Source organism: Cervus elaphus, chromosome 4 (genome assembly GCF_910594005.1).
Source record: "Cervus elaphus chromosome 4, mCerEla1.1, whole genome shotgun sequence".
In the NCBI taxonomy this organism is placed as follows: Eukaryota; Metazoa; Chordata; class Mammalia; order Artiodactyla; family Cervidae; genus Cervus; species Cervus elaphus.
This window is the reverse complement of record NC_057818.1, coordinates 35720011-35736609: the sequence shown is the minus strand read 5'-3', so window position 1 is coordinate 35736609 and position 16599 is coordinate 35720011. Positions and strand designations below refer to the sequence as shown.

At 57.5% G+C, this 16599-nt stretch overlaps 1 protein-coding gene across 1 annotated transcript in view; it reads left to right on the top strand.

The window, feature by feature from the left end:
• The window catches only part of ATP6V0D1 (ATPase H+ transporting V0 subunit d1), a 37541-nt gene that overhangs the window by 10710 nt on the left and 10232 nt on the right, over positions 1–16599 (top strand). Inside the window, exon 2 of the mRNA XM_043898807.1 lies at positions 12642–12813. Within this exon, the coding sequence (XP_043754742.1) occupies positions 12642–12813 (172 nt within the window). The remainder of the gene's footprint in view (positions 1–12641; positions 12814–16599) is intronic.

Sequence of the window (16599 nt, the reverse complement as noted above, 5' to 3'; positions counted from 1 at the left end):
ATATAGTCCCATTTTAGTATAATACCAGGTAATGTGCACATGAAAATGTGTTTGGAAGCGTAGACAACCAACCTGTAGTGGCAGCCTCCGTAGAGAAGTATTGGAGGGACTGGGAGGGGAAACATGTCAGTCTTTAATTTTAAGTGCTCTTCCATCGTTCAGGTGTGGTGTAGTGAACAAACGTTTTATCATTTAAAACATCTGCTGAAGATATCTAAAATAAGAGAAATTTGAACATATAGGTGAGCAAAGAGAAGGCACTTAACCCATCAGCCATCCAAGCCGAGACCCCTGCTGGTGATGCTAGGGCATCCTTCCAGGTTTTTGTTCACAGCGTTGTAGGGCTGGTCTGACTCTTAGGGAGCCCCCATCAAGCCCCTTCCCTTCTCTTTACACCAGAAGACTCAGAGTCCAGAGGACCCAGGCCCTCATGTCACTCAGAGCAGAGCCCCAGAGCCCCATCCATATTCAGCTCACCTCTCACCTGTCTATTTTTCTCTTTTTCCTGTTGCCTTCCCCCAACCCCCCCCCCCCCCCCCCCGCCACTTCTTGTTTTCTCTTCACTGATTACATCTTCTGGTGTATACTGTATACTGGTGTATACTGTAGCTTGATTTTATCTGGGAAGCTGTTTATGGTCAAGACAGTCCACACAGGAACTGATAACCCTTGTTTCAGAAGCCCTGCCCTGGGAGTTTATGTCAGAACTTGCTCTGGTGGGTGATAACACTCTTGTCCCTCAGTTTTCTCACTGATTTCTTGGGCCTGGTTTCTGAGGTGGAGCCAGTGTCTGAACCTCAGGGCCTTTTGAAGTGACCGCAGCACAGGCAAATGTCAGCCATTCAGTACCCTTGAAGATGAGACTTCCTGGGTGACCAGGGTTTTTGGATGTCAGAGAAGGAAAGATCCAGATTTTAAACATTTTGCATAACCTCCTTTTGGAATGCGTAACCCCCCTTGCTTTCTTGCTTTCATAGCAGCTTACGCTGAACATAACAGAGCTTCTCTCGAATTAGGGCCATTAGACGTGAAATGAAATGGGACTGAGCCACAGTCTCTGAGGGCCCAGGTCTGCATCCAGTAGTTTGTCCCTGGCCACATGTGGTCAGCAGTGTCGACTACAGCACACTAGACATCTTTTCCTACTTGTAGCTTTTCTTGTGCTTTGGGCTCAGCTGTCAGACATGCTCCAGCTTGTTAGGAGGGTTGACATCAAGAATGAACAGGCGCGAGCACATGATGCAATGGTCTCTCTTGTAAATCACCTGTGCTGCTCAGGGTTAGGACCCGAGGGCCTCTCTGGGTCACCAGGGCCTGCCTTAAGTTGTGTGTGAGGCCAGGCAGCAGGAGACTGTGGCTCCCTTTCTGGCCAACCGTGTGACGCTGTCCATTGTGATTTAATGCCTTGAAGCTGGTTTGCTCATCTGTAAAATGAAACGAATCACTTACATGTTCTTAGTTCTCAACAGCACAGTGCCTAGCCAGCGTGAATGCTCAGTAGGTATTTGTGTGATTGAATGAGAGACCAGGGGGTTTTGGTTTTGGCAGGGGGCTAGGATGTGAGGTATGGGGAAGGAGTGCACCATATTGTAGATTGTTCTGCTTTTGTGTTATTAAGCACTTTTTAAAAAAGGATATATTATTAGGCATTAGAGACAGGGAGCAGAGAACTGAATTAAGGGATTTGGAGGCTTGGGATGGTCTGGGGGAACTGGAGGAGAAGAGTGTAGAGGACTGAACATGCCCAGGCTTCCTCTGCAACCTCTTCACTCTTACCCCTCAGACGGCCACTTGTTTCACTGATGCAAGACAGACCAGACCCTCATGACCAGATTCAGGCTCCCTTTGTCTCCATTCTGGCTTTCCTGACTCACGTCCACCCCAGTCCTATTCTTGTTCCATTTCTGTATGGCTCTGCAGGTGCCCGCAGCCTCTCCCCCCATTTCACGCAGGGGAAATACGGACCTGGAGTCCAAGGCTGCTGCAGTTGCAGGGATCCAGAGCCGAGCCTGGGACTCCTGACAGTGCCATCCTCCCTTTGGCCACAAGGGGGTGCACCAGGACCATTCCGCCCATCTGAGGGCGGGGGAAGGGGCTGTGGCTGGACCCACTGGTGCATCTCCTCTGCTTCTCTGGGCAGCGTCTACCTCAAGCCACTGTCCCTTGGGACTCTGCCCTGGGCCCTACTTCCCTCACCCAAGTTCCCAGTCGGCCTTCCCAGGTTATATAGGGCTTATGGCTCAGTGTCTCCTGTCCATCTCTTTCCACCCTCACTTCCCTATGCCCCTGCTTCCTGGGTTAGGAAGAGGAAGGCCAGGGAATTCTCCTGGGATGCTATCCACCATAGTGCCCAGTGCAGACCGCTACAGGCTTGATCTCCAAGTTGTCTTCATTTACCTCCACCTGGGTCACACTGGCAAGTCCTCAGAGTTGGAGCAGCAGCTTCAGCACACTGTGCCAGCTATGAACCAAGGGTCTTGGGGGCACCAGGCAGGAGCTTGAGCTTGCCAGGAGTCAAGGCCATGCTCCCCAGACTCCCAGAAGCACCATCCTTCCCTGGGTGGCCTCCACACTGGTTCTGCTACTCTTGTCCCTCCAGGAGATGGAAAATTCATCCTCAGGACAGACTCCTCTCCTCCCAGCCTTCTTCAGCACTTTGGGGGGGCATGTAGGGGTGCATGTGGCACAAACAGGGACATGTGTGTAGGGTGACTCTGAGAGAGACCAAATCAGGCACCCCAGGCTCTGTAGGGTATAGGTACACACAGTCAGGTTATCAGGTAATTGACAACTCTCCACCTTGCACCCCAATTTGGAGTAGTCTTTCCATTGGCCTCCCTGGCATCTGCCTCAGCCAACACCTACTCCTTAGATGATTTAAAAAAAAAATCTACTTTGCATGGGAATAATGGCGTTCCTCCTCTCTCAGAGGCAGGAAAATCAAGGCCCTGAAGGGCCACGTGGGCCGGACCTGGCACCTGCTCTGCCTGTCTGCACCCAGCACCCTGTAGCTCACCCTGCAGCTCGAGGGCCTAGGGTGCAGCTGCCCAACTTCCCCCGACCACCATGTGAGTGTGGGTGGTCCTGGGCGGGCAGAGTTATGGCAGGTAAAGGGATGTGTGGAGAAACAGCCCCCACGGAGGACCAGGCCCCACTTTCCTGGTCAACCCTGGCCCGGCCCAGACCTTGTCCCCGCTTTGGCCACTCAGGCAATGGTTTTTAGGCTTTGACTTGAGCTGAGGCTTCGTGTTTGGCTGATGGATGGGGCTTTCCCCTCCAAGGAGGCGTCTGTGGTATCTTTGCAGCTTCAGCTTGGCCTCTCATGTCTGCCGCTGCTCCACAGCCCCGGGCCTTCCCCATACCTGTTGTGAGCTCTGCAAGGGCTGATTCAGGGGTAGCCAGGCCACTGGGCTCACCCTGAGCTCTTGTGTGGCCCTCAGGAACTGGAGTTGCAGAGAGTCAGTGAGATCCAGGCTTGATCAGAGTAGAATATCAGAGCTGACTGGGCCCCTGCAAGTAACCTTATCCAGCCCTCGTAGCTTCCCAGGGAAACTGGGTCCAGGTGAGGCGCAAGGCCTTGCTTACGGCCTCCTGACATCTATCTTGGCTCCTCCGGTTCCATCTCTCTAGATTTGTTGATGGTTTCCTTCACTTATTCACTGAAGGTTGCCTGTACTGTGCCTCTTGGTGCTCAGCCTCCCACTTGGGAAGGGGTGGTCAGGTGAAAGAGGCCCTGATTCTGGGGCGCTTTCCATCCCCCCAGGTGTCTTGCCATGTGGTATCCAGTGTGGAAATTAAGGTTTGGGAGCCAAGGAATACAGGTGAGCTGTGACCCATGACCTGACACACAGGGCCCAAGGCTGCCAGTCATGGCTTGTAGCTCACTCATTTCTCCCCACCCTCAATACTTTAACCTCTAAGCTGGATGCTGCGTGCAAAGGCACAGGTGGTGTGGACCAGCGGACCCAGGAGCCTGTCATGGGCACAGGCCAGCTTTTGAGAAGCACCCTGCCACAGCTGGCCTTTCCTGGGCTGCCTGGCACCTGGCCACACCGGACCTCTATCCCTCTTCTCATTCAACACCCAGGCAGACTTACATCTTTGGGAAAGTGCAAAGAAGCTCTTGCCAAGAAGCCCCAGGTCCGCTCTAGCCTGCAGGCTCTATAACTGAGGTGGTGAGCCTGGAAAAGAAAGAGCCTGCTCAGGGTCAAAGTACAAGGCAGCAGCAGAGGTGTGGCCCCTGCCTCCCAGGGTGAGGCGGGCTGTCTGATTCTCAGGGGAGGGCGACAGGGGAAGCCGCCCTCCAAGCCCTGTGTGTCTCGGGACATGCCAGTTCCGGGGAGCCCTGGGTGGGAATGTCCTGGTGAGGGGCTGTCCAGGCGGATCTCCACTCAGTCAGCAGAGAGCTTCTTGGAACTTGCCCTGGGTGCAGCCGTAACCAGTTCTGCCCCTCCCTTTGGCACATGGGACCGTCGCCCGCCTGGCACCCTCCTGACTGTCGGATGGGTTGACTTCCTCATGGGTTGTGAGTGATGCTTTCATTCTCCCAGCCGCAGGGACGAGGTGTTCCTGAGAGCATGAGGGTAATTAAATGTGCTCTGCCAGCACCTGCCACCTGTCTCGGAGCAGGGAGAAGGGTGGTGAACCCAAGTCAGACATCCTGCTGCCTCCTAAACCAGGGAGTGACACTCCTGCTTATCAGACCCCCGTATCTGATATGCGGGTGGGTGGTGCCACCCACCCCAGTGTCAGCTGGGCCATGGCTACAGATCAGTCCCATCCCACCTCTGGGAATGCCGCACCTCACTGAAAGGCCTCCACGGATGAGACAAAATGCTAGTCTAGGAACCTGGGAAGGAGAACTCGCTGTCCTTCTCCTGCAGGGTCTCTGCCTCATACCAGCTGAAACCCAGTAACTTGCATGTGACCGTGCCAGCAGTAGTCTCCAGGTTCTTCCCGAGACTGCTGGCCCGCCGGCCCAGGGGCTTCCCATGGAGCAAGAGCTGTCCTTGGCTGCACCAGCTCCCGAGGGCAGCGGGGCAGTAGCTCACCATATTGTCGGAGGTGCAGACCTGGGTCCTAGCCTCTGTCCAGGTGCCTGGGGCTGGGCCGCCCAGAGCTCTGTGTGATCCTGCTCATAGGTGAGGTGGGGCATGGGCTTAGCGACTGGAGTCCCAGATTTTGAGCCCACTCTGTTCATCCTTCCCCTAGAGAGAGCAGAGTGTGGCCTGTGTGCGTGCATGCCCGCACTACACAAGGGCCCCCGAGGAGAGGACACAGCAGAGCCCCCAGGGAAAGTCAGGACCATGGGAAGGAAGGGCAAGGGTATCCTGTGGAATGCCAAGGGGGACAGCTTGAGCAATGGCCCAGAGTCAGAACACAGACCACCTGGTTGGGGCCAGTCCTGTCAGTCGGGGAGCCCTGGGTGAGATCCTCCGCCAGGAGAGAGAGAGACTGCTGTGCAGAGCTCGGTTTTCTCTGGGCAGCACCATTCCTGTTCAGTGGCCAGCCTGGGAAGCTGGCACTGCAGGCCCCTTCACCAGGTGACAGCCAGGAGCCTGGGTCCAGAGATTCTACCAGCTGCTCAGGGTCAAGCTGTGGGGCAAGATTTAAACTCAGGTCACTGTGGCCTGAAAGCCTGGGGTCTCTCCCCCTCGTCCCACTAAGGCACCTAAGGAACTATGTCCTGAAACCAGTGACCTGGTGAAATGGGGCTGTAGCTGTCTATGGACCTTTTCCTGGGCCAGCAAGAGGCCGTGGGCACCTCAGTTTGGGGTGGGAGCAATGCCAAGGCTCTGGATAGGGAATGGCAGTTGACATCTGAGGGAGGAGGGGGAAGAGCTGGCCTTTGATAGGAAGAGTTGGAACACAGGGCTGGTCACTTACATGAGGTTGGCAGGGAAGCTGTGATGGGCCCTGGCAGAGCCTGGGGGTAAGAGGATGCTTAGCCTGCGCTGCAGGTAAACCCAGGGTTAATGGTTTGCAGGCTCTGGCTCCCACACTGGGAGTTCCAGATGTGGCACTCTGACCCTGCACAGCCAGCCAGCCAGTGCCTACATCTGCTTTGGAGCTGATGCAAAGAAGAGAGGTTCCCCTTTCTTCCCTCCCGCCGCCACCCCCCCCCCCCCACCCCAGAGCCTGGAGAGGAGACTTAAACACAGTTCATTTGCCAAGGGGGAGTTATAGCTCTGTTGAGCCACCAGCCTGGCCATCTGTCCACATCTGTCCGTCTATTTGAGTGTCGCTGCTTTGAGCTCTGGAAGTTTTAGCATTAGTGAGCCCATGGGGCCGAACGAGCACTGGAGGAAGAGCTCAGAGCCAGTTCCTTCAAAACAGCTGCTTCACCTGGGCTCAGGGAAGTGGTGGAACAGGCTCCAGGGCTCCGCCACTCTCGCAGGGAGTGGCAGGATGGGCACACTGGGCTCTAGGGAGTGTATTTGTACATCTGGTTTCACTCAGCAGGCCTCAATTCCTGAAAACCCCTGAGCTCCCCAGGAGAGCATCGTTGAGTGACCTCTGGAAAAGCAGAAGTGAAGTCTGGGAACACACTGTCCTCTCACACTCGGCTGTGGCCAGCTGGCCAGCAGGGCCCCTCCGTGGGCCATGAGGCCATGGGTGAGTCGAGAGTCGGGGGCTGCCCCGCCTTGCGGACTGTGCCAGGGCCGCCTCTGTGCCTGCCGGGCCCGTGGGGCAGCGTGAGACCAACCACTGGCTTGGGCCAAGACCCTCCCTCCCTGCCTCGCTGAGGCCCTTGGGGAGAAGCTGCAGAGGTTAGGGACTGGAGACACCATGTACTGCTCACACTTGGGAGCCCTGGTGAGGCCAAAAGATGACTTTCAGGGCTGGCAGGATCTAGGAAAGATTTCAGGAAGTGGGTGGGAGGCAGGGCTGCCCTGCTGCCACCTCTCAAGGCCTGGCTGGAGCTGGCTGCCAAGCCCATACTTGGTCCTTCAGAGAGAAGAGAGCATTAGACAGGCTAGGGGGTCCCCATGCCCTCCTGCTAATCAGGGTGAGAGTGGTAATCAGAGGTGCTAGCTGAGGCCAGGCTCTGCTCTGAGGGGTCCTGGCCTGGAGGACCTGGGTTGGAGTAGGCAGGAAGTGGAGGGACAGGCAGCAGCTGTGGGGCCTCCAGGAGTCTGGCAGGGCCCTGGGAGGAACCGCCACATCAGGTGGGCGTTGGGCTACAGCCCGCCTGGGTGCCTTCTGAGAGCTTGGCTGATCCTGCTGGAGCAGAGACAGTGGTCTTTGACACAGGCAACCTCGGGGTGGATGGGAAGCCCTGTGGAGCAGGGAGGGCAGGACTCTCACCTCAGCATGCTGGGGGTGTGCCCTCCCAACCCAGCCTCTCTGGGCCTGAGGAAGCGGCCCTGTTTCCTGGACTTCAGGGCTTCTCTCGGGCACCCTGTGCACTTCCCGGGAGCGCTGCCTTAGAGCGGAGCTCACAGGCGGTCACCCTCACTGGGGAACAACTCTGAAGGCAGAGGCAGTGCTGGGGCCGCAGCTGTGGGGCCTCACCGGCCGGGGGCCACAGGGGCTGCTAGCAGAGGTGACAGCGACACGTTGGAGTTGGAAGACTGCCCTCGGGTGATGGTGTGGAGAGTGGGCTTGGGAACAGGGAGTGAAGATGTGGAACAGGAGGCCAGCAAGAGAGCCCCACAGCAGTGAGGAGGCCTCAGTGGCCCTGGAGGCAGAGTTGGGAGAACAGTCACAGAACATCAGGACAGCAACACTGGGAAGCAGAGGAGGTCTGGGGGGTCTTGGGTGGGTTTGAGGGGTCCTGAGGAGCAGTCCCAGACCCTCAGGGGAGGCTGGAGGCACTGGGAAACTGAGCTGATCTGCCTCCTCTGAGGAGGGCTTCAAGTCAGACTTCAGAGAGAACTTCCTGACAGCAGCAGCAGCATCTTCTTGGACATGAGAACTCGGCCTCTGAGGGAGTCTTTTGCTGTGAGAGATCCCAAGCTGGCCAGACATTCCTGGTTCTGGGCCACGGATGGGAGGATTTGGGGTAGACAGCTGGGCTTGTGGGTAGACCAGAGTGGTCCCCCGAGTCTGTGCTAACCAGAACACTGCTCCAGCCTCAGCCCAGGCATGTCTGGGGCTCTCAGGGCCTGTCACCGAGGCTTTCAGGCTGCCGAGCTCAGGGCGCAGAACAGAGTTAGCCCCGGCCTTCCCAGAGCCCCTGGCGTCCTTGTCTGCCCTCAGGGGCTGGGCCATGGCTGGGTGGCCGAGTCTCCCACGAAGCTCTCAACAAGTTCCAGGCCTCTCCCCCTGTGTTCTGATCCCACCCCCGGTCACACCTCCTCCACATCTCTCAGAGAAAGCAGGAAGCCGGAGGGCTGAGGGGGATGGTTTCTAATGGGCTTGTCTCAGCCCTGAGGACTGAGTAAAGGGCTTGGGGCTGCCAGCCACTAGGCCTGGGTGCCAGGTTTCTCCAACAGGGTCAGAGCTGGTTCAAGAGCCCTGTGTGGTCCGAGCCAAAAGATCAGCTAGCCTGCCAGCCTCCAAGTCGCCGCCTTGGCTGGTGGGCTGTCCCCTCACCCTGGTCACAGGGGAAAGTGGGGCTTGGCCAGGGAACGTGGTCTGGAGTGGCCCTTTGACAGCGTCACTGGGGGCTTTTAAACATGAGTTTCCTGGTAAGGAAGATTCCTCAGGCCTTGGGCAGGAGTCTCAGTAGAATCTCCCGGGTTTGCTCTCATCTGACAAACGCCAGCAGAAACCACCCGGCCGTCTGCGTTCCAGCAGCCAAGTCCCTAGATGCAGTGTCAGCAGAACGCAGCAGCCAAGGCACAAGGATATTTGCTTTAACGACCATGGGAAGCCCCAGGGGCGGGGGGCATGCAGAGGAGAGCCCACCCGTCAGCTTGGCCTTCTTACATGTACCGTCTTCTCTGGGAATGGCCAGCACCACAGGTGATGTCAGAGGGGTTGTCCTTGATTCATGCCAGTCCAGGGCCTCTGTCAGGTGGGCAGTGAGTGTCCAGGTGGCCTCTGAGGTTCTGCAGGGGCGTGCCCTGGCTCCTCTCACCTCTCTGTAACCTGCCAGCTCTTCTGGAACAAAGGTCTGCCTGAGTGGCTGGGTCCATATCCGAAAGGCCCATCCCGGGCCACTTCCCAGTGGAAAGTGAAGTTGCTCAGTTGTGTGCGACCCTTCGTGTTTCCATGGACTGTAGCCCACCACGCTCCTCCGTCCGTGGAATTTTCCAGGCAAGAGTACTGGATTGGGTTGCAGAAGGGTCAAAAGTGTAAGGGTTGGGGGCCACTAGCTCTTCTGGAACGAAGGTCTGCCTGAGCAGCTGGGTCCATATCTGAAAGGCCCATCTGGGCCAAGGGACATGGTAGAAGGGTGAAAAATGTAAGGGTTGGGGGAGGAATGGGACTGGAGTTGAGGGTGGAGAGAACCCAGTAGGCCTGATCCCAGTCCCCCGCCCCACTATACTTGACTGTGGGATTCTGGACACCTGTCATGTTCCCTCTGATTGCCTTTTTCCAAAACAGAGAAATGGGCATGGCTGGGAGGTCCAGCACACAGGTCGCTGCTGGCCTGGGGCTGAGTACTCAGCAGGGCCCCATCTGTTTCCAGGTAGGGTCTTGTTTCCCACTTGGGGTTGGGATACTGCCTCCCACCTGATCAGTGCCAGTCATTAAATGGAGTTGGTGGGAGCTGGAGAGGAGAGAGGGTGCTTGGTGGGGGAGCTGTGGAGTGGGCCTGCCCAGGAAGAGCAGCCCTGCTGAGGTGAAGCTGGAGCAGAGAGGTTTCAGGCTGCTGGAGAGCTTGCGCGGCTCTTGTGGAGGGGCAGCGCAGCACGTGGGGAAGCCTTCTAGCAGGGGGTGGTGTGGATGGGAGGCCTAGCCCCTGGGTGCTGTGGAGGGTAGGAATCAGGAGACTGGGCTGGGGTCCAGCACCCAAACTCACTGTCCCAGAGAACAGTGGGGCCACTGGCACGAGGGGCCCTAACCCTGGTTTTTGCCCTGTGCATCTGGTCTGGCTTCCAAGTCCCAGCTGGGACCTGGAGAGGCAGGAGGCTCACCGCCCGAGAAGGACTTTGCTGGCTACGGTGGCTGGATGGATAAACATGGATAAATGGACAGGTTTGAGCCGCCAGCTGCCGTGCCAGACCGTCTGACCCAGAACACCATATGCTGGACTGGGCTTCCAGCTGCTGTCCGCGCTGTGGCTTCCCCAAGCGGGGATTGGAGCACCTGCTGTGCTCAGGCCAGAACTCCTGCCCACTAGTTTTTTTTCAAGTATCACAGTATTTACTGATAGATAAAAGTATATAAAAGCAGGGCACATGGCATATGACTTGATAAGTTAAGTAGAGTTCATTTCAGTATGAAAATAAGAGGGACCAGTTCATACCATTTGTTTCACAACAACCAAAACCACTTTGCGAGTATTAACAGGCTCTCAAAACTGACCAATTTTGTGCAAGTAAACCATGTTTCTTTAAAAAAAAATTGTATGCACTCATCCAGAGCCAAGCATATTAAAATCTAGCATATAAAACCTATTACTAGAGGTAGAAATACCGGCTTTTGCTAATACAGTGAAACCCCTCAGTTAAGAGTTTTTCTGTACCAATCGGATGGTTAATGCTCAACAAGTCGAGCGTTACTGAGCGAAGCACCTTCTCACCTATGCCTTGTTCAGGCATAGGTGGGCCTTGGCCAGACAGGTGAGGAGCAGGAAGAGTGGGGCCAAGGCGGGTGGCCTGGGGCAAGGACAGAGGGGTGTGGGGTCCTTGGGGCAGAGCAGGGTCTGATGGCTTCTCCCTGCCCCGACTTGTCCTCAGTTCTGCCCCCGTTTTGGGTGGCATGGGAAAAGGTGTGAATAATAGAGCAGTGGTAAAAACAGCAGAGGAAGGCCCCCTGCAGGCGTCCCAAGGTTAAAGTTCACTCTGAGCGCCCAGGAACCACAAAGGAACATGAGTGCTGTGTGCCACCCAGGGGCCACCGAGAGACGCAGGTGTCAAGAGTCCACCCCAGTGGCGAGCACCCCTCCCTCCCGCCCTCCCTCTTATGCATTCTTCCGTTTCTTCTCTGATACACCTGACTCTGGGCTGGGAGCATTCTTCTCCCAATGGGGTACAGGCGGAGGGGCACCGCGGGGTCCCCTCAGTCTGTGGAGTGATGATGTGTCCCACTCGCCCTTCCTCTCTGAGCATCCCAGGATAGCATGGCCCTGTCCACCCGCGGACACATGGCAGGGGCGCTTGTGGAAGTGTTCCCAGGTGTGGCCCTTGTTCTCATTCCTCTGGGCAGCCCCCTCAGCGGACAGGAAGCATGCCGAAGCCAGCCTCTGCTGTCGAGCCGTAATCCACACTCCCCTGCACGTGCCCACACAGCTTCCTTCTCAGCCACTGTCCTTGGTGCTGCCATGGCCACCGCAGTGTCCTGCATTTCAGAGTTCAGGAGCAAACCCTCCTGCTGTCTTCACCAATGCTCTTCCCAGTCTTCTGTTTGTTCCACAGTAATTTACTGAACATGAAAATGCACCAGAACAGACTTGGTTCTTGGCTCTAGGATACTGCAGTGACCCAGAGTCCCTGCAATCATGGTTTGTGTGCCCCGTGCTGGGTGGGATGTGATGTGTTAACAAAGAAAAGTGGCACAAGTGAAGAAAGAGAGTGGTAGAGCTTCAGAAATGGCTTCTGGAGAGGGGCATTGGAGGAGAGCTCATCACTTTCTAGCAGGGGGACAGGGAGAGGCCCTGAGGTAAGGGTGCAGATGCGGTGGGGGTTCTGCCTGGTGCTGTCCGAGCGCTCTGGCTGTGGGATGGAGAAGAGACTGAGGGGCGGGAGGCAGGAGCAGAAGCTGGGAGCCTGGGTGTTGCCACAGTCCCCCTTGGACTCACCCGTCTGCTTCCCCAGGGCCCTTCTGCTCTGTCTTCTCACCTCTGTCCCTGTTCCCTCACCTCTGTTCAGAAGAGCTCAGGAGAGCCTGTGGGCTTGGCTATCTGCCTGCAGCTGCTTCTCGGGCACGGCCAGTCTGTCTTCCCAGCTTGCCTCCTACTCACACCCCTCATTTGCCCTCGGCCACTCCTCGCTCGTGCCATCCTGCAGCTGTTGCCTTTGCATTTTCCTGCCCCTGCTTTTTACCTGGCCCAGCCTGGAGTGCTCCCTCATCCTCCGCCCTGCCGTAGTTCCCTCTCCACTTTACCCGTGGCCTGGGGCATGTCCTTAATTTCATATGCGTCATTTCCGCCACAGGGTATGTTGGCTTGCTCCTCTGAGGCTTTGGAGGGTAGGGCCCATGTCTCATTCTGCACTAAATTAGGCCCCCTGGAGCCCACCAGGCAGGAGAGCCTCAAAGGCTGCGGGTTGTGAATAGCATGTTGGGTTGGGGTTTCCCAGGCCTTCTTGTCGTTTGGAGGAACAATGCTTCTACTTGTGCTTGGACTCTGGGCCCCAGTGTACTGGCTCAGGGCACAAGGGTCTGGAGCATCTCAGGGCCTTGGCCTGACTGCCCTGGAGTAGGCTCTGAGCCAACAGGGAGGTGGAGGTGGGGCTGGGAGGTCAGGGTAGCAGCAGGACACAACGGCCGGGGAGGGGCTGGGGCCCAGAGTTGGGGTGGGGACGAGGACTTGGGATCCTGGGGAGGCTCAGCACGGCCAGCTCTCAGCCTCCACCCTTGGGTTTCAGACCTGAAGCTGCACCTGCAGAGCACTGACTATGGCAACTTCCTGGCCAACGAGGCTTCGCCACTGACAGTGTCTGTCATTGACGACCGGCTCAAGGAGAAGATGGTGGTGGAGTTCCGTCACATGAGGAACCATGCGTATGAGCCGCTTGCCAGCTTTCTGGACTTCATTACGTGAGCATCCTCTAGAGTGCCTTTCCTCCTCTGCCTGCAGAGTCCTCCCAGGTTGAGTGGCCAGGCTGGTCATTCAACAGCCCTGAGCCCAGGCCATCACCTATAAAATGGGTCACCAGCTACTTCCTGCTGTCTGGGAGTCAGGTGGCACAAGTGTCCCATGTGGCCATGCTGGGTGAAGCTGCCTCCCCTATACCCCTGGTGTCACAGAGACAAGGGGTGACAGGAGCCATTTCTCTCATTCACCTTGAATATTCACAGGTCCCAGCCCCCACCCCGCCGGGTTGGGTCAGGGAATGGGCAGAGCTCTGAAGAGTCAGGTTTTGAAGAGGGACCATTTAGGCCCTGTGGCCCTGTCTGGGCTGCAGGTCATCTGTTGTCTCTGCCCACGGCCCCGGGTCTCGGGGAGCGGGGGCAGGGTGGGGAGGGTGCTAAGCACCTGGCCGCCTTTCTGAGTTCTGGCCCAGGCCCCTGTCCTGACGACTCTTGGCTGCCAAGATTGCCTGTGGTCTAACCCTTGGGTGCAGGCCTACGTCCACGAAGCTCCTGGAGAAGATGACAGGAAAGGACCCTGGGTCCTCCAGGCTGGGGAGGCACTTGGATGAGGCAGCCTCTGCTTGCCAGGTGCGCCTGTGGGAACAGGAAGGTAGAGAGGTCCCTCTGCCAAGGCGGCCCAGGAGCCAGGGGCTGGTGGACAAAGAGATGGCCCATGCCAGGTGGTTGCCCAGTGCAGGTGGTGGACAGAGGCGAGGGTGGCTGGCGTACAGGCGTGCACCCCACGTTGTTGGAGTGTACGCTTGTGTTGTGGGAAGCCTTTCAGCTACTCTTCTGTGTACTGGCTAGCTTTAACCATTCCCTGATGGTGGTACCCCCAGACCGTGGATCTGCACACTGCCACACCTACACTTGCAGGAACAGGGCTGGAAGCCTGCCTCCCAGACCCAGCCAGAAGCAGCTGTTTGCTCGAGATGCGTTGCTCAAGTAGGGGCTGTAGCCGAAAGGGCCCTGTCCTGGGGTGGGGGTCACAGCCTGGGACACCCGCGGGCTCAGACTCTCTCCTGGCCCCCGGCCGCCTTCCGGGGGGGCCGCCCTGCTGTCCTGGCTGGGTCTGTGATCACACCGCCCTTGCCTCTGTTAGTGTACAGCCAGCATGGTCCTGTGGGCCGGAGGCCAGAGGAGGGGTGGATCTTGTGCTGCCGCATTGGGGCTTGTACTGCAGTGCCTGTCTGTCAGTCAGCCCCTAGCCTGGGCCTGTGTGGCCTTCACCCCAAGGCCAGGGCCGAAGGACATACCAGGAAGCAGTGCGTTTATTACCAGAGCCCAGCCTTCGCCTTGTTTGCACAGGGCTCCCTCAGCTTCCTGGTGAAGTTCTGGCCCTGCCAGCTAGGCCGGCCAGAGGAGGCTGACCTCCTGCCAGCGGTCGGAGGGCAGATGTCATCCATCTTGCTGCCGGCTTGGCCCCCTGCCTGTGCCGCCTGGCCTGTCTTGGTGCCCTCGGAGACTTGATCTCAGCCTGCCAGGCCATGAAACTGGAGACGACTATGAGCGTGACTGAGGCCTCACAGCCGCCAGCTCTTTGCTGGAGGTTGGCTGCAGGCACCAAGAGTGCTTGAAGCGGCCAAGCGCTGTCCTGGGGCAGACCGTCACTTCCCCGCCCCTTCCATTCATGGGTGATTGTGGCTCACAGTGTCCCATCCCCTCACTCCTGCTTTCTCCCAGGAAGGACTCAGCAGCCACGTGTCAGCCCCTCTGAGCCTGTGGCTGCTCGCTCTATGACCTCGTCATCTCCAGTGACCCACTCCTCTAGTCTCCACTTCAGCCACCCCTGTGATGGCTGCCCAAGACCATGTCACCACCTGGAACCGCTCCACCCCTGAAACCGCTGAGTCAGGCACCCCCTCTCTACCCACGGCCTTCAGGCCCTCCAGCCTACTCTCAGTCCCTCGTGGGACACGGGTTCCGGACTCAGCAGGGTCTGGACCTCGCTTCCTTCCCCACCACCCCTTCTGTCTTGGTTGTCCTCCCTCCGCAGCTGAGGTTCCCTGATCCATCATTCGAGCGCTCTTCTGCCAACATCCGCAGCTCTCTTGGCCGCCCAGCTCATGGTCCCGCCCGGCTGGCAGCTCCCCAGCCCTGGAGGAAGCCCAGCAGCCTCCAGCCTGCAGGCGCCCGCCCCCACCTCCGCTGCCGGGAGCGGAGCCGGGGAAGCCAGTGTTGGTGGATTTTCCCTGCTGCCAGACAGGCACGCTCATCAGTTCAGCTGGCCTGGCCTGTCCCTGCCTAGCTGGCTGCTTGCTCTTCCCACTCAGCACTCTGCAGCTCCCCAAGCTTCCTTCAAGGTGGGGAGACCACCTCCCCATCTTAAACACCATCTATCTCCTGTCTCCAGCCTTCTCTCTGGGTAGATGGCCCACCTCTTCACTTCCACATTCTTCCCAACAGCATCTAAAACAGGCTCAGATCTCTCACCGTTAAAAGCCCATCCCGTGTGGCCTGAATTTTTACATTCACTCTCTGTTCTCTCACCACCTCCATCCTGAGCCTCCAGCCCACTTCCAGCCATCCCGTCATTCCACCACAAGGCCCTGGCTAAGGTCACTGCTGACTTTGATGTGGCCAAGGTCTCCAGGCTTAATTAGGAGCCACATCCGTCTTACCTCCTTCCAGCAGTCTGCTTCCTCTCGCGGTGTCTCTTTGATTTAACTCCTGCCTCCCTGGCTGCTCCTCCTCCTCCACCTCCTCTTCCTCCTTTCCACCTTCTTAACCTCCTCCACCCCGAGTCACTCCAGGAATAAGGAGTGTTGCAGAAAGGGGTGAAGCCTTCCACAGGGGCCTGTCCAGGGGACCTCCCCCACCCTGGGGACTCACCACTGGCTTCTCTGAGGAGATGGCTGTTTGGCTGAGGCAAAGGGCATTTGAAAGAAGAATTGGGGGAAGGCTGAGGGAACCATACATGTCCCGAGCAGCTAGAGCCTGAAGCCCCTGGCTCTGTTACCTTCTGGGAAAGAGATACCCTAGACATGTCCAGAAAAGGGAGCATCAGCTAGATACCCCATCATGGGTGTAGAGGCTTGCAGGAGCAACACCACTGCTGTCCACAGACAAAGCTGGCCCAGCTAGGGCAGCGGTTGGGACCTGCACAGAGGTTAATCTTCGCTCCAGCCTTCAGAGTCTCTTAGTTGCCTTTAGAGCTGCCCCAGGATGGTGGGCAGGCTTCTGCAGGTGAGTTCCTTGTCACTGAGGATGTGCAGGCAGAAGCTGGGCAAGGCTTCCTCTGCCCTCCCAAGATGAGAGACAGTATCCAGTGCTTCTGTAGACCCCAGCCAGCCTTCAGCCAGCACACATGACCAGTGTGAGCTCTGGGCCAGTGCCAGGAGGGAGGGAGATATATGGATGCAATGGAATGGGTGCTCGTGGTGGTGCAGATAGTTTCTGGGGAGGCTTGTGGGCAGCTGCCACGGATGGAACGAAGGGTCACAGGAGGCTTCCTCATTGAGAGAACTCCAGGGTCAGATGGGGTTCGATAAGCCACTCAGAGAGTGGGTGGCCAGAGTGGGGGCAGCTGCCTCATGTTCAGTGGAAAGGCCCTGAGTGAGAGACGTCCCACTGAAGTATGCCATCACCAGTCATGTGGTTTTGAGATGACTCAGCTCAATTTCATGGTGAAAACATGTGATACTGCACCAACAGCTCCTTCCAGGCCCAGCCATTCACTTGCATGTCTGACATGGGACAGAGCCTTTATTAGGGCTTCTTAGCTTTGGAGGGGACCTTAGTCTGGGCCAT